The sequence below is a fragment of the Phascolarctos cinereus genome, unplaced genomic scaffold (assembly GCF_003287225.1).
Source record: "Phascolarctos cinereus isolate Bilbo 61053 unplaced genomic scaffold, phaCin_HiC Scaffold_9;HRSCAF=440, whole genome shotgun sequence".
Taxonomy (NCBI): domain Eukaryota; kingdom Metazoa; phylum Chordata; class Mammalia; order Diprotodontia; family Phascolarctidae; genus Phascolarctos; species Phascolarctos cinereus.
Window position 1 is genome coordinate 16,715,662 of NW_027556402.1, and position 26,222 is coordinate 16,741,883.

Below are 26,222 nucleotides of genomic sequence, written 5' to 3' on the forward strand. Positions count from 1 at the left end.
AAACATTTATTAAGCTTTATGTGCTATTCACTATTCTTAGTGCTGGGGATACCAAGAAAGGCAACCCCTTTGCACCACCTCAAAAAAAACAAACAAACAACACAATCCCTGCTCTCAAGAAGTTTATATTATAATTAGGGCAAAAACATGCAAACAATAATGCATGCACAGGATAGATACTGTGTAAATGGGAGATAATCTCTGAAGGAAGGGCAGATGGGAATGAGGAAAGGCAAAATTCTACTTTCAGAAGGTGGAATTCGAGATGATCCTTGAATCTAGGAAACCTGGAAGGCAGAGATGAAGAGGGAGAATGTCTTAGACTGGGATATAGTCAATGAAAAAGAATGGAACTGGGAGATGCAGTGTTGGCGTGTGCAAGGACCAATAAGAAGGCTGATGTCAGAGAATAAAATACACGGAGGGCAGAATGGTGCAGAGAGGTCAAGAAGGATGTGGATTGAGACCAGGGCATTAGGTGTGATGATTAAGAAGTCATTGGTAACTCTGGAGAGAAGAGGTTCAGTGGAATGATAAAGTTTGGAAGTCAAATTGTAGAGAAGTGAGAAGAGAAAGAGAGGAGAGATGGAGGTTAACCATAAAAGAAAGGAGAGGTACAGGGACTGAGCTAGTAGGGACAGCCAGATCAAGGGGGTTTTTAAGTATAGCTGTCTCTCTGCATGTCTGTCTGACCCTCTCTCCCCCCTCCTTCCCCCTCTGTCTCTTCTCTTTTTTCTCTCTTGATCTGTATCATATTGATGCATATATTAATGCACATACATATGCACATGCATATGTATATGCATATATATTCCTCTCTATCTATCCATCTAGCTATCCATCCATCCATCTATGTATCTATGTGTGTATTTATCTATCTGTCTATCTTATCTGTCTGATCTATCTTATCTATCCATCTATCTTATCTGTCCATCTGTCTATCTTATCTGTCCATCTGTTTATCTATCCACTTCTATCTTATCTATCTATCTTATTTACCTATCTAATCTATGTATACTGTCTGTTTTGAAACAAATGCAGAATGACCTCTTGACCACTCATCTGATATGGGCTGGAGTAGCTGGATCCTTGGGTTCCTTCTGACTCTGAAGCTCTCTGCTTCTGTGACATATCCTTGGGCTGATTTGGGACCAGCCCTACTTTACCAGAATGGCCCCCCTCCTTTGGAATGACCTGCTTATTCTTCAAACCACCCTGAGCTCTGGGGCTTTTGGACTTCACGGCGCCTTCACACCAACGCTACATAGGCCTGCTGTGCTGTGCGTCCTCCCTGCCATGTTAGGCCCTTGTGTTTGCTCACCTCATGCTCTATTGGCCTTGTTTTGGGGGCAGGCCCTAACAGCCCCATGCAGTCACCTAGACCTACCCTTGTGTCATAGCAGTTGGGGTCAGCATTCTCAGCACAACACTTCTCTGTCAAGGAGACAACTTCATCCACTAAGGCTGTGACCTGTTCAAAGGTGCCACTGGGAAATTTTCTGCTGTACAGGACAAATGATCTGGGGAACAAAGAGGAGGAAATCTCAGATTATACACTATCAAATAAAATTTTTCTTTCACTTACAATAAATCATGTTGAAATAAACCTGTGAAAAAAATCTATGTAATAGTTTTACCCAGAATTGCCTGCCTTGTGGCTTAAGTAAGGAATGCTAGACTACTTCAAATTATTTCCTGTTTTAGGTCAAGATATATTAGGGGAAAAAATTTAGCTCTTCTTTCTTTTCTTTAGAGCTTCTTTGCCCATCCTCTGTCTCCTTCCATCCCTACCCCCAAACTCAAAGCTTGTTGCTTCTAACTACTTCTTCCTTCTCCTCCTGCCATCATTTTTATTTCCTGAATATAATTTTCTTCAGGGCCCAAAGGGTCAAACCAGTAACTAATCTGGAATCAGAGTCTATTCCCAAAGGATACTTTACCATTGACCATCTTGAGTCAATGTTCTGCCGCGGTCATCTAAGGTGGGAATTTCAGGCCATATGGGCTAAAAATAGAGATGATAATTTGGGGAAAACAGGGGTATTCTGTTGTCTTTAAATTATTTCTGGATGTGACCACTTGATCCATTGGACCGACCCTAAAGCTCTATCTCTGACTGAATCAACCTACCCTTGTTAGAGCAGACAGGGTGTGTAAGTAAGTATGCCCTGATATACTTACAAAGATTGGAAGTCATCTTTCCCCAGACTTTTGAATTCCCTGCAGACTTTAGATTTTTCATAATCACGCCCTGCAAAAACAGAAACAAGAGAATCTTACATTTCCCTTTCTTTATGATTCTGATATACCCCATAGATATATAAAATGGTGGTGTTTTTAAACTGTGGGTCACAACTCCATATGGAGGCAGAGCCCACAGTTTAAGAAGTGCTGGAAGGGTCGTGAGTGAAAAAAATTAAAGGAGCTCTGCTCTAGAAAGGCAACAATACTATTTATTCACTGAAGGGAATTCAGAATTTCTGACTAGCAGAGATAGGATTTGTCCCCCAGGAAAGCATTCAGTTGAGAGGAGTATGTGGAAGAGTCACAGAGGAACAGTGTGACAGCAGGTGGAATTGCTCTGGGAAAGAAGATATCCCATCCCCATTGGTATGTGTTTAAGTCATAGAGCCATGCTGGAGGACTCCAAGGTGAGACATGGGGATAGGTGTGTAAGTGGGAAGGAAGAAGGCTTTGCCCTATGGAAAATCAGCACCCTAGGGCAAAGTGCTGTTCACCTGTGATAGGTGCTGTTCTACTATCCAGATCTTGACTCTTCTTAAGGCTCATAAAATGCTGCCTAGGTTGTAAAATGTAAAGGCAAGGGGAGGTTCCTTTTGGGAATGGTGCTTGATAAATAAGGCAGTAACATAAGCAAGTGACAACTACATTAACTAGGAGGATAACAAAGCTCCCTTTATAACAAAACAAAACAAAACATTATCTTGCACCCTGGTAAAGTCAAAGGGTCACAAAGAAATATTTCAAACATCCCTCAAAGTACCAAGAGGCCAAAGAAGGCAGGGAATTCCATTTATTTATTTACTTATTCATTTCTTTAAGCCTTGTAAGAGATAAAACATTACACATGAAAAAGAGGAGATTAAGGGGAGATAAGATAGCTCTCTTCAAAATTTATGGGACTATCATATGGAGGAAGAAGCAGACTCATTCTGAATTCCCACAAAAGACAGACTAAGGAATAGTGGAAGTATAGGAAGAAAGGAAGCACCGGTTATTAAGTACCTACTTTATATCAGGTGTTGAGCTTGACAAATATTATCTCATCTGATCCTCATAATACCCCTGTGACATGAGTGCTGTTATACCCCCATTTTACAGCTGAGGAAACTGAGGAAGACAGAAGTTTGGGAAATTTGTCAATTTCCCAAAGGGACTAAGATCCCTCATTTCACTGGCTGGCCAGTTTTTCAGGTTGCTTTTTTTTCCCCCTAAACTATTATTTTATTTAAGGGTTTTTCTTTTTTCTTAAAAAAATAAATTTTCTTAAAATAAAATAAAATTCACTTTAAAATAATGTTCATGAATAAGAGAGGTGGCATTGAGTACATAGTCTCACCTTTGACAGATATTGGTCTTATGACCTTGACCAAATCACTTAACTATTAGTATCTAGAACTAAAGAACTTTATTGACCTTCATTGATAAAGGGAGTTTCCTTATCAGAAAGGTCTCTATATTAATGAAATCACATCCCCATCCTTCACGAGGAAAACACAATTCACAAACGTAGGACAGAGGTATTCTGTTAGCCACAGTCTCACTGATGTTTGAAAGCAAAGGTTCAGAGAGAAGGTAGGAACTTCATATGCTCATTTCGTGTGTACTATTTATATACGGTGCGTTCAAAATTGAGTAAAACATTCAAATATAGGTAATAATACTACAAAATTACATTCTGTCAGAAAGATTTAGTGTAGTTCCAAATACATATGTGTGTGTGTGTGTGTGTGTATACCATATATATATGCATATACATATGCATATATATACACAGAACATGATGTATTTATATTTATCACATATATGTACACATATAAAAATATGCACATACAAAACCAATATATATGTATGTCTGTGTTTGCATTTTTTTGAATCAAACCCCAGAAATTGCTGGTCTAGTCCCTATCTAACCACTAATGAAAATACCTATGTTGTATTTGATATAAATTTTTTTCTCCAGAAAAAGCACACAGGAATTCATTTCTAGTTCTCTGTGAAGACAGAGTGCTGTGAGGAAAGAAATTAGTTTATGTTTCAAAATCAAGTGTGACTACAAGTGGTCTTAGCCTTTTGGATATGTGTATTTATATATGTGTGTGTGTATGTGTGTGTGTGTATTTGTGAGCTAGAGGGAAAGAAAAAGACACAGAGATAAAGACACAGAGAGAAAGGCAGAGACAGTGAAACAAAATAGAGACAGAGACAGAATAAGAGAGATAGACAAAATAGAGACAAAGAGAGACAGAATAAGAGTGACAGAGAGACAAAGGCAGAGAGGAAGAAGAAGGAGAAAGAGAGAAACAGAGAGAGAGGGACAGAGACAAACACAGACAGAGACACAGACACAGACAGAGAAAGAGAGACAGACTTGGAAAATCGGGATTAAAACAGAAAACAATTGCTGCTGTAGTAATAACCTGCAGAGGGCAATGTTGCATCATTTATCTCTCAGATATGAGCCAGGATCCAGTTTAGGAAAGAAATATCTTTGATTTAATTTGCTGGATGAAAGAGGTGATATAAAGATGTTAGGGCCAAGGGCAGATGAAAGTTAGTGAAATATTTTCTCTCTTTAACAAATGGGAATAACATGTTAATTGTATAATACTTAATGATTAATACTTTGATACTATTTGAGTTCTGATTCATTTTTCAAAAGCACATTACAAAGGAAAGGTTAAAGAACTAAAATCCCCTTACTTTGACCTTTGGCTACAAAGTGGGTGGTCTGGACTTTGACATAGTCAAATATCACATGAACCTAGTATAATGCCAGGGTTTTCATCCTAATCTACCTCCGATGTTTGCCTGTCTTATTCATTAAACTACATTTTGTAACATCATGTCCTACTTTGCTCTAGTCTTGTGAAAGATTAAACTAGATTAGTTTTTTGTACTGCCTTACCATGGTCCTTTTAAAATCACCTCAGCCTTCCCCCAATTCCCCATCTGAGTGATATACAAAACCAATGAGATTTTCACCATCTGATGTTAAGAACTATCATAGAGAAATATCATGAAAAATATTTATTCCTTCTCAAATCCTTGGGTTCCTCATCTCACCATGGCTTGTGGAGAGTCAGAGGACCTAGAGTCGAGTGCAAGCTCAAGCCCTTCCTACCTGTGTGACCTTGGTTAAGGAGATTAACCCCTCTAGATTAACCCCTCAGCATCCTCTTCTGTCAAATAGAGGAGGATTGTGATAAGCAAGATGTCAGAGAAATTCTTTCCCACAAACCTTTCCAACCCAAGATGAAGAGATAATGGGTGTAAATAACAGAAGCCTTCAAAAATGCACAGAACTTCCCTGTCTGCTTCAGGTCAGTGCTGAAGGACATGGGAGCTTTGGGAATGATGAAATAATCTCCACTTTGGCTATGAAGCTGGAAGAACTGATGACTTAGTGGATTTTTAAAAGGGAATGACTCTCTCTCTCTCTCTCTCTCTCTCTCTTCTCTCTCTCTCTCTCTCTCTTCCTCTCTCTTCCTCCCTCTCTCCCTCTCTCTCTTTTTTTCCATATGGAAATCATATCATAATTATTATTATTTGAGGCTAACCCTGGAGGTGTAACTCCTCCTTTCACACACCTTGAGTAAGGACAGCTCATGTAGGTGAGCTTGAGCCTGGCCCTCTGGGTGCTCTTTAGCTTTATGTTTCTACGCCTGTTTGTAGGCATAGATAACAATGAGATGGATGTGTCCAGTCTTGGAGGCAACCTTGTGGATGCAAGATCTTGGGTCATTTGCTCAGAGCTCACTGTGGCAAGGGGAATCTCTATACTCTACGTTGGAGTATATATTCTACATTGGAGAAGGCACAAGATGATGAGCCCACAATCTGGCCTGATTTTCCATAAAACACAAGAATGTTTGGACAGTTCAGAGCTGAGGTGAAATGTAAAATGTCTCTTTGGCAATCTTACAAAGTGCTTTATGTTTTGCTTTTTAAAAATCTTGGGGCAGCTAGGTGGCCCAGTGCATAGAGCACTGGCCCTGGAGTCAGGAGGACCTCAGTTCAAATCTGGTCTCAGACCAGACACTTGACACTTAGGCTGTGTGACCCTGGGCAGGTCACTGAACCCCAAATGCCTTGCCAAAAAAAGAATCATTCTTTGGAAAAATAAAACTTGTTATTAATTCTTGGTTAATGTGTTTCTATGAGAACTTTTTGTGTTTTCTTTTTGTGTATAGAAAATAAATAACTATTCCGTATTGAAAAGAATACATTTCAATCTTGGAGAAATCCTAGAAAGGAGCCAAACCTGAGATTTCAGAGAAACATGGAACACACACATATCAACTGATATAGAAGAGGGAAATACAATATCCACAGAGAACCAGGACAACAATATACTCAATAGCCCCACCAAGATAAGCTGAAAGCATAGGAAGACAAAAGTAATTGCAATCACCGAGCTTGGCCCCAGAGAAGGATGAAAAATAAAATGTGCTTCCTTCCTTTCAATGCAGATGTGGGTGACTATGGGTATAGAATATTGCTTATACTGTCAGACACAACTGTTTCCCTTTGCAGAATTGTCTTCTTTTTTTCTTTTTTCACCTGTCTTACAAGATTTGCTGATTGGGGGAGGTATATATCTAAAAATGAATATGGTGCTTTGCAACAACAAGATTCTCCAATTAAATCCTGAAATGGATATTTGATCTCAATTTTTAGATTCTTTCTAATGGTGCAGATAGCAACTCATACATGCTGCCTATCCCCTGGGATTCTTGGGCAGGTCCTCCCATAAGCTTCTCAGAAGGGGTTGTCCCAATGTGCTAGAGGCCTTCCTTCATTTCTCCTGAGGTTCCTGGTAGAGCTCTTTGGCTGTGACACCACCTACTTGATCAGCCCAAGGTCTCCCCTGATACCATTTGTCCTGGGGCTCTTTTGGAGTGTCTCATTAAAGTCTGATATTGGGTGTGAATCAGATGAGCCATGATTGAGGAAGATGCAGGTCTGCCAAAGGTGTTTGACAAGGAGACTCCAGGCCCAGCTGAGTGCGAGAGATTCCCTAGAAAGGGAGAGGCTCTCCCTGAGATCTTGTTAGGGCGTGCCAGTATGCTGATTGTATCAAGCCCAGGACTACGCAGTGAAGCCTCTATGATTACCTCTACCTCTCCATCTCTCTCTCCCTTCATCTCCAATCTTTACCTCTATGTCTATCCTAGAACAGTCAGTATAAGAGGACAATGAGTTGATCCTAGAACTGATCAGAAAAACAGAGGCCTGGACTGTTTGCATGTAAAAACAAAAGGCAAAATTAAAACAAAACAAACAAAAAATAAGGTAAAATGAAGGAATCGGGTGGATGAGTTCTAAGGCCCCTTCTAGCCCTTAACCATGGTGATACAAGATGCCAGTAGGGATAACCAAGTTTCTCACTACTCCAAATCATTCTCCACACAATGCAATGTTTCTGAAACCCAAGTCTGACCATGTCACCTCCCTTCCCCAACTCTTGAATAAACTCCAATGGCTCCCCATTACCTCAAGGATTTTAAAACAAAATAATAGAAAAAGTCTGTTTGGCATTTAAAGCTATTCATAACCTGGCTCCTGACCTTGCCGATCTTCTCACACTTCACTGCTCTCCACATACTGGCTCTACTGGCCTGCTCTCTATTCCTCACTCAGAGAACTGCCTCCTACCACCATGCTTTTGTACTGCCTGTCTCCATTGCCAGAGTGCCCTCCCTGCGTATCTCTGTATCTTAGAATTCCTGGTTTCCTTTAAGGGCCACATTCTGCAGAATGTTTTTTCTTTCCTCAGCCTCGTCACCCCTCCAACCCCCAGCTGCTGGTGACTTCCCATCTTGGGTTACCTTTTATCTACTCGCTACTTAACTTGTATTTACTGATTTATTTATATGCTGTGTCCTCTTTTAAAATGTGAGTTTCTTGAAGACAGGGAGAATGGTTTTCCTTTCTTTTGTGTCCCTAGCCCTTAGTACAATGCCTGGCACATAGGAAGCACCTAATAAATGCTTATTATTGGATGATTGGTAATCATATCTGCCCAACATACTTCCTGGAGCTGTCATGACAATCAAATGAGATAAAGTACATTAAAACACTTTGCAAACTAAGAAAACTTATACAAAGGCATGTTGTTAGAACTTTCATAATCAGGAGCTTTCTGTAAATGTTCTTTCTAATACTTCAGCAAGGCTGCTTTTAGGCCAAGGATCAAATTTAACACAGTGCATGGCACATAGTAGGACTTAAAAGGAAGGCATAATAGGTCTTCCTTTGTCCTTCCCCAAGGGTAATGGCTCAGTTTGGAGAACAGATGCCTTCAAATGCCATCTGGATCGAGGCTATCCCTGGGATACTTTGCAGGTGTGGGGAGAGACAGTCTAAGAAGCCAAGGGCTCCATTCCTGGGAGTCAAAGGAATTTGAGGAAAGGTCAACTTCTCTGCAGATGTTGTTGGTAGGCTATACGGCCTTTGAAGAATCTTTCTGGCAGCCCTGGAACATTTATTTGGCCAGTCAGCTACTTCAGGAGTTTGAAGAATGAGACTCTTAACAACATTGAAAACTCTTGCACCCTTCTAGTGACTTACTAGCAATTAGAAATAGAGAAGATGGCGGGGCCTTTGACTGAAGTCAATGAAGGGGTAGTTATGACAGACCACAGTCTCCTTGGTTAGCCCTCAGAATTGGCACTTTATCACTGATGGTACCTTTCCAACATTCACACCTGAGTACTCATTAAAACGTCGCTTCTCTGCTTGTCATCTTATCATTGAAGCCAAATGGTGTTGAATTTCATTGATGAAACCCAGTTCAAGCAATTCATTGATAACATTTAATAAACACCTACTATGGGTCAAGTAGTGTAGTAGGGGCCTGGCAACAAAAGCAAAAATGAATTGGTCCCTGTCTTCGAGGAACTTGGAGGCTATTAGAGGAGATGCCATGTATGTAAGATATGTAATAATCATAATCATAATAATATTAATAATAGTCAACATTGTGCCAGACGCTCTGCTAAGTACTTTACAATTATTATTTCACCTGATCCTGACAAGTAGGAGCTATTATTATCCCCATTTTACAGATGAGAAAACTGAGGCAAACAGAAGTCAAGTGACTTCTCTAGGGTCACACATCTAGTAAATGTCTGAGGCCAGATTTTAACTCAGGTCTTCTTAACTCCATGTCGAACTTTCTGATCACTGCACTGCCTGCATGCCACAGTATGCCACCTATGTTCAAAATAAACCCAGGTACTTTTCAGGGTAGACACTAGCAGCTGGTGGGGAGGGAGAACTAGGGAGCCACAGGAATTTATTGAGTGAAAAAGTTGCACTTGTACTTTATGAATTTCATCTTGGGAGCTGTGTAGAAGATGGATTAAAGAATAAAAATATAGGTTGGTCATCTTTGAATCAATTCTCCAGGAGGACAGGACGACAAAAAAGCATAGACTAGACTTTAGTGTCTCAAAATGATATTCAGTAGACTTATACCAACACGATTTCAGATTTTAAATGTCCAGAACTTAATTATGTCAAGAAGAAAGTTAGCCTTTGGGGCAGAGAGACTGGGAAGAAGGAACTTCCAGGCTTGCTCCTTTCTTCCCTTTGGAAAGAAGGAAAGGGTAAGCCTAGAGGTCCCTTCTCCTCTACCTCACTCTTTAAGTCCCAAAGACAGGCTACAAAGGAAAAGATTCAGTTGGCTAATATGTATTGCTCTGTTTGAAACTAAGATAGTTATATCTTCACAGCCAAAGAGCAAATGTCATACTCAGTGACAGCAATTAGGATATGGAAGTTTTAGTGAGGGAGCTCTCTCAGCCGACATGTGTTATAGTGGGAGGGAATTTCCTGAGGGTCATGGAAGCTTGAGCCATTTGCCCGGGCAGGGCAGGTCTTCCAGATTCATATGGTGGCTCTCTCTCTATTACTTTGTACCATCTACACCAGAGATGTCAAACCACTGGGCATATGTCCACTACCACACGTGGCCAGTGGCACTCCAAGTATGGCCACAGCCAGATGGAAAATATTTAACAAAATAAAAATACAATAGAATAAGGATATTATATACAAAATTTTATTTTTTACCACCAGTACTAGTCTTCATGATATGTTTTAAGGCTCTGATCATTCTAGTAAGGGAATACAAGACGATTGATGAGTGGGAAACTAAGTGGTTTCTTTGAAGTCTAAACCTGATATTGCCCCTCTGTTCTGTGAGTAAGGTATGATTAGCAAGTGGTACAGAAAGAGAATGGACCTGTGATTTCATTGACACAGGCATTCCAAGATGAGAAAACTCCCTATGCCAATGGAAGTCAGCACCTCTTTGACTTAGAGTTTCAGAGAGTTTCCTAAAGGATGGGAGTAACTTGTCAAGGTTATGTGGGCAGCAGTATCTTAAACCTAGATGACTCCAGTCTATCTACCACACCATGCTGCCTCTCAACCTTGAACAAATTACTTAAAATTCCTTACTGAAGGGATTTATTCTCCTCCTCTTTGTAAGGATACTGGGGATGATTTAGTAAATAAACCCTCTTATACCACTCCACTTAGGGTAATTGTTTTATGGAATCCATCTGCATCTTGTAATCTTTGCTGGGGGTTCAAAACTACTAGACATACTGTCTCCTTAGAAGAGATAAAATCTCCCTTACTTTCATGAGGACTAGAACAAACTGATGGCCTGGAAATATCCTGGAGACTACCAATATGAGAGACAACAACTTTTCTTGTAATTATATCTTTAAACCAACTCAGAGGGAAAACTAAGTTCCTGAGCTCAGCTCCAGGACATAGCAAGGTGGTTTTAGGCAGGCTCAATTATAAAATTAATGCAGCATAAAATTGGCTATGTTGTATTGTCAATATAGTCAAAAGCAGTACAGAAGAAACTCAAAGTAATATCAATTTTGACCTTTTCAAAAACTTACTACAAAGCTTTTTTCCCCAATTACCCCTTGCACTTCTAATTTTAACTCTATTTTGTTTGTTCAAAAGCTTATACAAAAAAGGCAGTGAGGTGGCTCAATGGATAAAGTGTCAGTCCTAGAGTTAGGAAGACTCATCTTCCTGAGTTCAAATCTAGCTGGCTATGTGACCCTGGGCAAGTTACTCAACCCTATTTGCTTTAGTTTCCTCATCTGTAAAGTGAGCTGAAGAAGGAAATGGCCAACCACTACAGTGTCTTTGCCAAGAAAACCCCAAATGGGGTCATGAAGACTTGGACATGACTGAAAAATGACTGGAAAACAACTTAAAATATGGGACAAAATGTGATGCCCTGATACATGAACCTGATGAGGACACATCTCTTACACTTTAGACTACATGAAGTGAAAGTCCTACATCAACCCAAGGGATATTACTCAGGATAGCTGAGAAATCTTGGTAATGCTCTGTGGGTCCTATATAAAGTCAGCGAGATAGTTCAGAACTGGACAGAGACCAAGCAATTGTAGAGGAGAGAGCAATGCAGCTAAAGCCCTGAGCAGTGACTCCTTGGGGCAGAGGATCAGAGCGTTGGGCCTCAGCCTATCTTGGTCTCCTTGTCCATCACCTCTTGACTTGAGGAGGACCTCTCCAAAAGACTTCCCATTTTCCTGCTGCTAATCTAGCAACATTCTCAGATCAGCTAACATCAGGGTCTGCATCAGGAGCCACAGAAAAACTGGACTGAGGTTCAAGGCTCTTACCTAAAGTCTAACAGAAACATATGCCATACTTATGGGTACTATCTTGAGGACTTCATCAAAAGGACATCCCAGAGCTGAGTTAAACCTTTACCACATGTGATGTCTTAGTTTGAGCCCATTTTCCTTGGACCCCATATGTGGTAAAGTGTGTCACAAACTTTTGGAGGAAAATTTTTGTACTAACTACTTTTATTATACTACCAGAAAAATAAATAACATTTTCTGACAGCTGATTATGTTTAGCTAATTGATATCAATTGAAAATCAGAGTGGAAAACACACCAGTGGGGGTTCATGAGCTATACAGCATTTGAAACTTCTGACTCTTCCCTTCAGGGCTACCCATAGAACCCTAAGGGGGCTAGAGGAATAGCTAGTCTTGCTCTAGGAGACCAAACTCATCAGTGAAAGTGGGAGTTGGGGTAAGGATCCCCAGAGCTTATAGGGCTACATATAGGGCCTTGCCTCAGATTTTTCTACATTCGCAGGCATCCACTGGAGAGATTCTTCAGGTGGAACTTTTGTTGTTTTTCTAATTTGTTTCCTTAAAAAGCCAGCTCAGTTCTGTAGAGATGAATTTTACTTATTTGAATATTTAAGTATTAGCATCTATTGTATTAATGAATCCTTTTTGATATTCATGCTAATACTGTAATGCAGAACATTATTTTGCCATTTAGGTTAGTAGGGCCCTTTAAACCATGGAAAGCAAAAGTTGGTGCTTAATCTTGCCCCAGACCTCTTTCTTCCTAAATCTAAACAATAGTGAAATGTACTCTTGCATAGCTCAGCACAGCCCATACCTCCAATGCAAATGGATAAGAAAGCTTGCAATATAATTGCTTTAGATAATTATGTTTATACCAGAGACCAGGACAACTGGTCTAGTTTGTGTGGTCTCTGACCCGTAATGATGGGGTACGCGGGTGCTTGTACTTGTACTTGTGCCCCAGTTTCTCCCTAGTCTCAGAAACAGTGTCTCTAACAACCACTCCCCAGCCCAAGGACACTGTGCCTAGCAGTTATTCATGCATGGGCCTCAGCATGACCCATATCTCTCTCCCTGGTACAGCTACACAGAGCTGGGCTGCTCAGGCCCCAGCCCTCAGATCACATCTCTAGAAACCTCCCAATTCCTTAGTAAGTTCCTGTGTTGTGAGAAAGCTTTCCCTTGCTGCAGAGCATTCTTTCATCAAGACAGAGGGAGAGGGGTGTCCTTGGCCAGCCCAAGGACTCTTCCTCCTGCCAGACTCCAAAGATCCATCCCCCTCCCTGTCCGTGTACTCCCTGTACTTTCCCATCCATAGCCCCCAAAGACACCTGCACATTTGGATTACCTCATCAGTGTTCCTGGCATTTCTTTCCCATGCTCTTTTCCATATAAACCCTAGCTCTACCCCTGATCAGGGCTGCTTGATTTGGAAGTGCATACCCCTTGCAGCCGCGTGCTAAGAAATCCACATTTTAAATTATGTCTGGGTCTTGCTCGCTGATTTCTCAGTACAACAATAGAAGTGTGAATTTTGCGTCCCTAAAACACTAGTGCCTAAAAGTTTGCCTAAAGTACATTGAGATAGCTCATAAATAAATGTCCACTTTCTTTCTTTTCTTTTCTTTTCCTTTCTTTTCTTTTCTTTTCTTTTCTTTTCTTTTCTTTTCTTTTCTTTTCTTTTCTTTTCTTTTCTTTTCTTTTCTTTTCTTTTCTTTTCTTTTCTTTTCTTTTCTTTTCTTTTCTTTTCTTTTCTTTTCTTCCTTCCTTCCTTCCTTCCTTCCTTCCTTCTTTCCTTCCTTCCTTCCTTCCTTCCTTCCTTCCTTTCTTTCTTTCTTTCTTTCTTTCTTTTTTTCTTTCTTTCTTTCTTTCTTTCTTTCTTTCAAGCAGATCTATCTAAAATGCTTGCCATATTTTAATATGAATCCAAACTGCTTCTCTAAGGTTCTTATGGACTGGAGGTTCATAGAACAAGTTTTATCTGCTGTCCTAGAAACCCTAAGTGATCTACCCTTTAATCCTTATTTTTTGGAAGCCTCATGCATGTTTGGAGCTGTTTTCTTTAGTTCTAAAAGACCCTGCTTGTTCTATTGCTGGAGGAGTTTTGAATTCTTTTGGGATTGCTCTTGCACTGGGTGGTTGGTATCTGCTGGCAAATTCCAGGTGCCTTTTGTAGAAAGACTCAGAGGAAATTTTCTGGGCACTCCAAGGACTCATACGCCTATGACAAAATGTATGTGTTTTAGAGAATATGTGGAGAAATTTGGGGTTGTCCCATGTAGCTTCAGGGACCCAGAGGGATTTTATAGTATATTTACATGACTATAGGGGAAAGATTTAGAAAGCGGAAGGTGAAAGGGCAAAGTTGCAACCCCCTCTTACTCCTAACTCAGAGCCAGTTTGCAAGCCTGCGGCCAAATCAGTGTGATTTTTTATCTAAGGGTGAACAGATGACTTCAAGTTTACCACTAATCCAAGATCCCTTCAGGAGAAGGGTGGTTTGGGAAACTGTAGGGAATAATCTTTCTTTCTGGCATAGGATGATTTTTCTTTTTTTTCTTTTCTTTTCTTTTTTTCTAAGTAAGTCAATGATTAAACCCAAACAGTGTTCATTTTATTATAGCACTTGGCACCTACTGAGCCCAGAGTGAGTGGGCCCCTCAGGTTAGATACTCCAGCCCCTGGGGCTAGGGGAACTATATTGCTACAAAAGCACTAAACCAAGTGAGTTTGGTTTGTTTCCTTAAAAGTGAAAGGATAATATCCAGACAGCCGCAGATGTCCAGAGAGCCTCAGGTGCTCTGGGACATCTGTAAGGGACCTTCTGAGAAGGGACTGCTTAATTTTTTTTCCTCTTTGATCCTTTTCCTCATTAGTTTGAAGTTGGGGAATTCCTTTTTTAAAAAAAGAAATGACAAGCAACAACCCACTGGAAACTTTGTAAAATGATATTTGTTTGTTAAATTGTATCATCATATATTTGGAAGTATGGAAGAATGTTAATGACCAGATTGGACTTTGAACTCTGCCACATAGACTTTTCTCAAGAGTCCTTACTACAATTCAGATCGGATAATGCAGAACTTCCCCAAATCTCTGAAGGTCAGACTAGGATTTGGAACTAGAGATGTCATTAAATACACTCTAGCACATTTGTATTTCTCCCCTCAAAACTGAGGGGAGAAAACAAGAGAGAGAGGTTGTAGGAATAAATCAACCAAATCATCCCACCCCAATTAATTAAGAGATAAACGACCTCCCGAGATCTTAAATGAGAAAATGACTCAATCAATCATAAGCTTTAAGACAATATACATTTATTACTATGTGCCAGGAACTATGCTAAGCGCTGGGATAAAAAAGAAAGGTAAAAAAATAAGGAAGCTTAAGACTAGTGCGGCAGCTGAGGAATCCGGTTGGTCACTCAAGGAATAGTACTTAACACTATTCTATTGAGAAAGGAATTCAAAGGGCTTATGATGAAAAACGCCATCCACCTTCAGAGAGGGAATTGATGAGCTCTTAAGTGCAGATTGCAGCAGATTTTTTTCACTTTATTTTTCTTTATATTTTTTCACATCATGGTTAATGTGGAAATACATATTGCATGACTTCATAGGTAATAATGGATATTGTTTTTCTTGTCTTTGAAACAGGTGGGGGAGGGGCAAAAGAGAGGGAGAGAATTTAGAACTGAAAATTAAAATATTAAAAATAAATAAATATGAAAAAGATAAATAGAAATATGTATAGAATATTTTTATATATACCTGCATCTATCTATCTCTATATATGGCATGTATATATATATGTGTGTGTGTGTGTATGTATATATATATATATAATTGTGTCTAATGGTAGCCACCTCTAGAGTGAGGGCAGGGGTGGGGAGGCAAGAAGAAAAAATAAATTTACATGGTAATTCTGTTGTATTTTTGAAAAGAATAGCAAGTTGTGCATAGTAGTTTTGCAGTTTCATGTGCAATCATCTTTTTTATTGTACCATGTTATGGAAATGCTTCACTTTATTCCATAAATTAAAAATAAAATAAAAAGACAAATAAATAAATAAAACATTGGGAAAAAATATGGTTCACCTTCCTTCAGGTAGGGTCCACAGTTACCAGTTCATAAACTCTGTAAAGGCAAGAATCATGGCTTATTTTTCTTAAGGCATTCTGACTCTGTTCTGGGCACATAATCTGAGTTCTTTATTTGTAAATTGAATTTAAAAAGAGCTGCATAAAAAAATGAAATATTCCCTCTGTCTTTTAAGACATAGAGATTCTGCAGAATACTAAATGAATAGAATTATTTGTGAATAAGAACCTGCAAAGGTTTATTTCCAAATTGTATGCCACTGCTGAGGCATATTAAGGGTAGGAGACAATCATTATTCCTCCTCAGGGATTGGGTTTCCTATTGCTTGCTTTTTTAGATTCAGATTTAGAGTAGAAGGGGCTGTAGAAATCTAATCCAAAAGGTCACACAGGTAATTGGCAATAGATTTTGGATTCAAACCTCTGTCTCTAAGCTTCCAGGACTCTTTCCATTGTTCCATGCTTCCATTTGAAGTTTTAGGCCAATTTTAAGATCATTTTTGACAATGCTGAAATCTATTTCTGCTATACGATGTAATGGTCCAGTGGACCACTGGCATAATGGACTGAGTGCTGACTTTGAAGCCAAGAAGACCAAGAAGTCATGCTTCTGGCACATGCTGGCTGTGTGCTCCTGGGCAAGTCACTTGGTCTCTTGGTGCTCTAAGAAAGTCGAAAAGACTGAAAGATCTAGAGAAGGTGTTGACCTGCATCGACAGAAGTCTCATCTTGTTCCTTATGCCAGTAAAGTCAGGTCCAGTCTCTATCCCACCATAATAATGTGCAACTCAATGGATGTAAAAAATTTAGAGTTTAGATTTGAAAAAATTAAACAATTCAAAGAAAATCCATGTATTTTACTTTATGTAATAACTTGGGTTCTTAAAAATTGTTTGTCAATATAATTTTTGTCAAGCAAATAGCATTTTTCTTTTGTTTGTTTGTTTGTTTTAGGCAATGGGGTAAGTGACTTACCCAGGGTCACACAGCTAGTTAAGTGTTACGTGTCTGAGGTCGGATTTGAACTCAGGTCCTCCTGAACCCAGGGCTGGTGCTCTGTCCACTGTGCCACCTAGCTGTCCCAAATAGCATTTTTAAAAATGAGTGATTTTGTAAAGCATTTAGCACAGGGCTTGGCAAATAGCAGACACTTGGTAAAGACTTATTCTATTCTCTCCCCAATTCCTCCATGATGAATTATTGTAGACAGATAGGCTAAATGTCTTTAGTTAACATTGAATTCTCATTTCCTAATTTATTGCTTTTGCTCTTGTAGTTTCATCACATTTTTACCAAACAAGGTCTGTGATACAATACTTTTTTGTTATAAAAATATACTTATTAGTTGTGGGGTTTTTTTAGGGCCTGGATCTCCCAATATTATTCCAGCTGGATGAGTAGTAACCACTTAGGAGTTACATCTCAATACTGATTCAAACAGAAGCTGTAAGAAGCTCTGCTTTTCCAATCTGAGGCACTTTGCCCCTCCTTAGGCAACTTGGTAAACTTCTGCACTTAGAGTGGCAGAAAGGGAGAGTGGTTTACCATATTGGTGCCAAATTTGGTGTGGATACCCAGTGGGCTTTAGCCCTACTGTAGTGCAGACCTCCAGAACTCAAGCAATCCATAAGCTCAGCATCTTCAACAATAGGAACTACAGGCATGTACCACCATATCTGGAGTGTGTTTTTCCTCCACACACAATATTATGCTCTAATGCTTACTTAATTCATCTAGGCACTGAGGATTCTTTTTTTTTTTTAATGAGGCCTCTTTTTTTTTTTTTTTAAATAAAAGCCTTGCCTTTAAATGGAAATGTTTTTAATAAGTGACAAGTACTTAGTATTATTCTGTGCTAAACTTTGTAATTGAATCTGTTTTAAGTGCCCCTGTCAGACTGACATCATCTTTAGTGAGGTTCAGAAGAGATTTATAGTAATTCCATTATATGTGAGCAATGCCAGTAGCACTTAGAGAGAGAAAACCACTCTACTCATGCCTGAAGGACTATTCAATAGGGGTTAACTTCTGGTTTTTTTTCTGACATTTAAATTTCTTCAAATGATACAAAAATGAAAACACAAATATGAGAATGGGCAGATCAGATGAATCATCACATTTTAGACATGGTGAAAATCATGCTAAATTTGGAGTTAGAATACCTTGTTTCAAATTCTAAATCAACCCCTTACCATTTGAGTTATCTTGGACAAGTCATTCAGCCTTGTTCTTGTCTATAAAATGGGAGGGCTATTATAATGAGATTAACTTTAGGGTCTCTTCAAAATCTAAATTTATGATCCTAAAGTTTCTTTTTTTCAAAATGATAGAGGGAGAGAAACTGATATGTGCAGACATGTACAATAACTATTGTGTGGTGTAACTTGGAGCCCAAGGGGATCTAAAATGGGAAGGGGCTCTCTAGGTACACAGAGATGGAGAATAATCTAGTGAGTGTCTGACCACAATGCAATCAAGGAGATGTTTTATCATGTTTTCTCATCCTCCCTCATTACACCTACTAATTTTAGGGAGGTCTCTTAAACAAAGCTTAGGTGTGGCTCATTTCTAGGGTCTCTTGTGACAAAGGTTTTCATTATGTTGTCTAAGGTAGTATATTGCTTGCAGAGACCTTCTTGTTCACTGGTGGTATCTTTACTGATGACGCCCTACACAATGCATGTGTAGATTATTCTAATAACATGTTGTAAAGATATGAAAGCAAGGTTATGATTGGTAAATTCCATAATGTCCTACTGTTATGCCTTGTCATGTCGTAGAGATGACTATCAGATTTTAAAGGATAAAAGAATAAAGTCCAAGCACTGACAAGTCTACCATGATAGAAATGTTTCCGATATGGTCCCAGCAATGGTCTAAATCTACTTTTCTAGGACCAGCCTGATTGAGTATGGAAGGGCTCATTTTTAGTAGACTGGCCATTTGGTGATAGATTCTTTGTTCAAAGCAGCTCATGTAAATGTGAAAAATTTTAAAAATGGCCCACAGTCTTCTGGATTCTTCTATGGTGATAGTGAAAAGGATATAAATACCAATTATAACAATTTCATGGAGAAGTTAAAATTATCCTGAATCAATAGCCATAAGGAGAGCAAAAGATCCTAAAGACCATATTGGTCAATAAAACTTAAGGGCATTTAAGAATGAAATTGAAGGACAACAACAGTAACAACAATAGAACAAAACAGAAAGAAAAATGGAAAAGATCTGCCAAGATTTTTTCACAGCCAGCTCTTTCTACCATTAAGAGAAGTGCAGCAACTATATTTGACTTTAATATCATAGCATTTTGATGGGCATCATCTAACTATAAAGGCTGTTGTGAAGAAATTTGTGTGTGTGTGTGTGTGTGTGTGTGTGTGTGTGTGTGATGTTTACCAAGTATCTCATTGATCTGAGTCATGCCTTATGGAAAAAAGGGTTACTCTTAGCACCTGTTAAATAACTGTAATAATTCAAAGATTTATAGCCATGGAATATGCTCCTCATAATGGATTTAATGAGTAGCAGAATTTGCCCCAATATATTGAGACAATGACCACTCTCAATCAATAAATGAGTATTTAAAAGCACACTATGTGCAAGAGGGCAGCTGGGCAACACGGCAGATAGGATGCTCGCCCTGGAATCAGGAAGATTTCTCTTCCTGAGTTCAAATCCCAGTGACCCTGGGCAAGTCACTTAACCCTGTTTGTCTCAGTTTCCTCATATGTAAAATGAGCTGGAAAAAGAAATGGCAAACCACTCCAGTATCTTTGCCAAGAAATTCCTAAATGGGGTCATGAAGAGTTAGACATGACTGAAACTGAACAACAGCAACAATACATTCAAGCCACTGTGCTAGGAATATAAAGAGGAAAAAATGTAATATTCCCTAACATCAAGGAACTTACTTACATTCTATTGAGATAATTGTCTATTGTCTAAACCAAATTATACATACCTTAAAAAAAATGATTTATTGCTAAAAAAAATACTAACCATAATCTGAGCCTTCAGTGAGTCTTAATCTTTTTGCAGGTGGAGGGTCTCACTTCAATGTTAATGGTTGACAACTGATTGGGTGTGGCAATTTCTTAAAATAGGAAAACAATGAAGTTTGTCCCATTGATTGACTTTTCCTTTCATGAAAGATTTCTCTGTGGCAAGCATGCTGTTTTATAGTATTTTAACCACAGTAGAACCTCTTTCAAAATTGGAGTCAATCCTCTCAAACCTTGCAGCTGTTTTATAAACTAAGTTTATGTAATATTTTTCAATATTGTTGTGTGTCAGGGAATAGGGATACCTGAGGAGAGGGAGAGAAATGGGGAATGGCTGGTCAGTGGAGTAGTCAGAACACAATCAACATTTATTGATTACGTTGCTGTTTTATATGGGCCCAGTTTTTGGCATCCCAAAATAATTACAATAGTAATTTCAAAGATCCCTGGTCACAGATCACTATAAGAGACATAATAGTAATGAGAAAGTTGACACCATTGTGAGAATTACCAAAACGTGACACAAAGACACGATGTGAACACATGCTCTTGGAAAACTTTGTGCCAATAGATTTGATTGATGCAGGGTTGCCACAACCCTTCACAATGTAAACAGCACAAAACAAAACAATGCAATATCTGTGAAGATCATTAAGCAAAGTGCAATACAACAAGGTACACCTGGATGTATGAGGAAGCACAATCAAACCACTTTATGTGATGAGCCTAAAAAGGTAGAGAGGAACCAGATGGTGAAAGCCTTTACACACCAGTGAATTTGTATATTATGTTAGAGGAATCAGGGGCCCATTGGAGATTTTTAGTAAGTAGAGAGGCATGGTCAAACCTGTGAAATAGAAGTATCATTTTGGCAGCTTTGTAGAATATAGATTGGAGAGGTGAGACATTTGAAGTAAGTAGAAGGATTATTGTAATATTGTATTGTAACTATTATTGGAGTTACACAATATAGAAGATTACATAGTAATTGCTATTATAGTATTAAAAGTATTGTTATAATAGTCCAGGAAAGAGGTGATGGGGGCCTAGCTAAAGTGGTAGCTGTGATAGTAGATGAAAAGGGATAGAGGTTAGAAATGTTATACATGGAGAATCAACAAGGCTGAGAGTAAATATTTGTATGTGAGGAAAGAAGGAAAATGAAGATTCAAGTATGACTCTAAGGTTGAGGATTGAGGTAACTGGTTGTACCCTTAACAGCAAAACAGAAGTTTACATGAAGGTTTCGGTGGAAAGGTAATGTGTTTGAACACATTGATCTTGAGATGCTGAGGGACATTTCATAGGAAACATCTCATAGCTAGTTAGTTGGAAATGCTAGATTGCAACTCACAAGAGATACTACAGCTAGAATAACCTGCATGCAGATGAGGGTCATCTGCATAAAGAAGATAATTGAGCCAATGAGAACTAATGAGATCATCCAAAGAGAAGGTAGATCAAGAAAAGAGGGAGAACTCAACTGAGTATGGAAATCTGTCTTACCCTATAGGAAAATAGGGGGGAAGAGGATAAGAGAGCTTGGGTGGGGAGATGATAGAGGGGAGGGCACATTGGAGGAGGGGGTAATCAGAAGCAAACACTTTTGAGGAGGCACAGGGTCAAAAGAGAGAATAGAATAAACAGAAGCTGAGATAACATGAAGGTAAATATAGTTAGTTTTTGTACAACATGACTACTATGGAAGTGTTTTGCATGACTACATATGTATAAACCGTATCGATTTGCTTGCAGGATCTTTGAGTAGCTCGCCTTTCCTCATCTCCAATTCACAAGATAGCACTGGATCTTTTTGGATCCCCAGGGTCACTCTAAAAATTTGGAGTCCAGAAGGGAAGGGATACAGAACCATCTACTCCGTCCGCGATCCCTGAGTCCTCCAGAATTGGACTACATTTGGACAGGAGTATCTGGACAATTCCCCAGAATTTATTCTAATTTTAATTGGAATCCTTTTATTGGGTCCAGGAGTGGTAAAAGATGTTCCTTGTATTTTCAGCTGTCCTACCAATTGGCATGGCTTAGAGCTGGGAGAAACCGCAAAAGACCAAAGATGTTATGTTACCATTGACTTGGAAACCAGGGGGTCAGTGCCCTAAGGGATGGCAGAATGATCTGTTAGAACCCATCCATGGTGAGGAGAGGTGGTCAGAGATATCATCCATGTTTACACTCAAATTTTCATTACAAGTAAACATAATTTGACATGTGATTTATATGAAGTGAGTGGACTATAGTACAATTCCTCCATGGTAGTCAAGTACATAAAATTGAAACTCCCCACTTCCCAGCCCTTTGGGAATATTTAGTATTGAATAGGGATAGAGATTGGTCTGTGATTTCGTTGCTCTAGGGAACCATCTGGTGAGGTAGCATTCTCCTCCAATGCAGGTTTATCTATTCTCTTTTATTGGGAGGAGGCTAGGCAATGGCAGGGTCACCCAGCTAGTAAGTGTCTGAGGCCAGATTTGAACTCAGGTCCTCCTGACTCCAAGGCCAGTGCTCTATCCACTGCGCCACCTAGCTGCCCCTAGGTCTATCCATTCTTTATAGTATTAGAGTTGCCTCGTGCACAGAGATCAGGTGAGCAAGAAGTCAGCATATATCAAAGTCAAGACTTGAACCCAGATCTACCTGGTTTTGAGGCCAGCACTCTACCCATTCTCTATGCCTAGAGTTAGAGAATGTTCTGGTGTTACTCACTGGACAGTTGGTGCTAAAATGTCCTGGCATGAAACCAGTAGGCATATATTGAATCAGTAGGTGCCTAGAGCAGCTTTCTCTTATATAGGGTGCACCCTTCCCCTGCGGTTACACTCTCTACACTGTTTCCTGAGGTTTGGGGGGCATCTAGTGTAAAGTAACCCCAAAAGGCCTTTTCTGGTCCTAGACTTGGACATGACAACTCTCAGAAAAGTGAACTGATTCCGGGATCTTCAGAAAAGGTACAAAGGTCAAGTTTTGTAATTACCTTTGTCTCCCAGCAGATATCCCATGACACCTTGCCTCCACCTTCTGCCGTTACTTTATTTTGTATTGCTTTTGGGGCATATATCTTGATTCTAGACTAAAAGGGGCATGATGTCAGGGTCCCCCCATCTGATTTTCCCAGCCCCTAGCATGGTGCTCTTCCCAGAATAGGTGCTTAATTAATATTTGCTTAATTAAATTTTATGCTTTAAGTACTAACTGGTGACTTCTGAGGCAAATTCAATTGACATTTCATCTTGAATATGTTCCCTGAAATGGATTCTGAAGTTCTACTCAGCAATTTTGCAAGAATGACAAAATAATTTCATGACTGACAAACCAGGAGGGATGCAGATCTCTCAGGAAGTGGTAAGAACAAAAGGGAAATAGAGAGTAATTGTGTCAGTCAGAATGAAGTTCTCCCTTTGCAGATTTTTAGTAGCATCATTTCTACTAAAAGTTTAGAAATAGTCCAGAGGTGAGGATGTCATTGAAAATCCATTCTGAATATATGTGCATATACATAGATATACACATACATACATGTGCACACACGTGTGTATTACATATGTGCATACATATGTGGAATATGTGAATAATTTTGTTTCATTTCAAAGTCATCAATTATTTTAATTTTGGTCCTAACCAGCAGCTAACATGTACATAGCACTTTAAGGTTTTGAAGTATACAGCTCACTTTAGCTCATTTGATTTTCACAACAACCTTAGGAGGTAAGTGCTACTATTATCCTCATTTTTCAGATGAGGAAATTGAGACTGAGTGAGATTAAGTGACTTGTCCAGGGTTACACAATTACTAAACATTTAAGGCAGGATTTGAACTTGGATCTTCTTCATATCACATCATTCTAACTATGCAACTATTAGTTGCATGCTGACTTCAGCAATTGAACAGATTTTCAAATGGCCTGCACACTTTGTAAAGATCTCATCAGGCCACTGAATCTTTCTGCCCAGAAACACTATCCTAGGTTTTCAGAAAGAGGACCCAGCTGAAGGTGGTACAAATTGCCATTCGAAAAAATACTTACTGTCATCTTTGGATCATATTTTCTACTACCCATTTTCAATATTTCCCTCCCCCCAGAAAAATGAATATTTTAAGGAATGGGTCTATGAATGTATGTCAGTTTGAGACTCAGAAAACACACAGCTGTTATGTTATAGGTACTGTGTTAGCCATCTTGTTAACTTTATAGTTAAAAGCCATGCATTTGACACCATTCCTTGTTGTCAAAGAAATAGAAAAAAAACCCCTACAACCTGATACTTTGCCTCCAATGCCTTACACAAAACATACACCTTATTTTGAAGCTTCTAAATATTTTAAAATCCATTCAAACACTGACTGTGTTTATCTGAAAAAGAGAAAACCCACAGCTCTCAATTGAAACTTATTTTAGATTTTTTTTGAAAGAATGGAATATGTGCATAGTATAGGATCACAACTTTAAAAATCTTACCTCTGTGTTCAGCATGAATAAATGTTACAGAAAGCAGCAAAACCAGGACTTTTATCATTCTTAGACTGCTTGAATTCATGTTGATGCCACAGGGCTCATCACCTCTATGAGAGGTCATCTCAAAAAGTGATTGTCTCTTTCCCAATGAACTTTCCACATATGATATGAGCAAATCAATTATTAATCTCTACACAGAAACAGATGGGGGTGGGGAGCATCCTTGGACCAGTGCAGATAAAATCATATAAATGCAAATAGATATCCTACAGGGAAATGATGGAGAAAATCTAGAACATTTTAATCATTAACTTTCTCAAGCCAATGCAAACAGAGAGGACGGACACTTGGGTTATTCTCTGCCACAAAATATCTTGTCTTTTTTTTTTAATGGTTGACTTGATGTGATAAATGGGGATGGTCCTACTTTAAGGCTTTGCTAGGGGTAGAGTTTGACTCAGGCCAGTCACCTGGGCACTTAACCTCATTGCGGAGCCAAAAAAAACGAAGAAGAAGAAGAAGAAAGAAAAGAAAACTTCTTTGTGAACTTTAAAGCATTATATAAATATAATTTATATTTAATATAGTTTGGGAAATAATGCTATTATGTCAGATTGATAGGAAAACATTATTTTATTATAGATATTGTTGATTAATCAATTGGTTTGTTTTGCCAGCAGATTGCACCAATGCTACAAAAGCCTCCAAAAATGATCAAATGAGTTCGTGTTCCTGCTTTCCCCACCTTATTAAAATCTTATTGCTAAAATTGACCAGATAAGCTCAATACATTCCCCAAACCAATTCTTACGTTTTAGCAGAATTACTTGGTTAGTAGAATTCTTTATCTCTTTAGCATCCCAAGATTATTCATATGCAAAACAGTTTTTGGTGCTCTAAAAGAAATTAGAACTGAAGAGGTCAGCTAGATGAACTCTCTTTGTAAAATTAGACTCCCAGGGCAGCTTGAAGGATGCTTCAATATTATAGGAGATGTTCTAGATTAGACCATGCAATGCTGAAGTCCTATAGACCAATCAACGAAAAATTAGTAAGCCCTTACTAGGTACAAGACATTCTGCTAGATCCTGGGAATACCTACACAGTGAATGAAACAATCCTTAATTTTAATGAGCTCATATTCTATCCAGGGAGACAATAGGGACATATTAAGTTTATGCAGTTGAAACTAAACAGACATAGAATAAAAATGAAATAAATGATGGTTAAACATAAGACAGTGGCTCATCAGGTAGAGCTTGAGATAGATAGACAGATAGATAAATAGATAGATAGATAGGTAGATAGATAGATAGATAGAAAATTTATTAAACAGTGACTATGTTCCAAGCACTGTGAGAAACCCTGAGAATACAAATATGAGCAAAAATTAAGATGGTCTCTGCCCTCAAGAGCACTCTAAGAGGGGAAGATCAGAGGACAGGGGAAGGTACCCACATAGGGGTTTGATGGAGAAGACCCAGAGAGTCAGTAGTGTTGCTGGGAGAGGAGTGAAGAAGTGAGCATGGCTGGCTTGGGCACTTCCTTAAGATGGAGATTCTGGGAGGAACTCATCAATTAAAGGAAGGAGGACGTAGGGGTAGAGGAATTTTCTAGGACAAGAGGCTTCTGGCCCATGGAGGGAAAATTGGGAGAGTCAGGAATAAAGGAATTCTATGAAGTGGAGCTTAGGGTAAGTGCATTTCAGGCATTTCACATGGTCAGTG

At 39.0% G+C, this 26,222-nt stretch overlaps 1 protein-coding gene across 1 annotated transcript in view; it reads right to left on the reverse strand.

Annotated features, from left to right (window-relative positions):
- Window positions 1-24,634, reverse strand: part of GC (GC vitamin D binding protein) — a 47,218-nt gene extending 22,584 nt beyond the window's left edge. The window contains 3 exon segments of the mRNA XM_078148290.1: window positions 1,388-1,520; window positions 2,182-2,251; window positions 24,499-24,634. Coding sequence (XP_078004416.1) covers window positions 1,388-1,520; window positions 2,182-2,251; window positions 24,499-24,616 — 321 coding nt within the window. The 5' untranslated portion in view covers window positions 24,617-24,634.
- Between the last annotated feature and the right edge of the window lie 1,588 nt (window positions 24,635-26,222).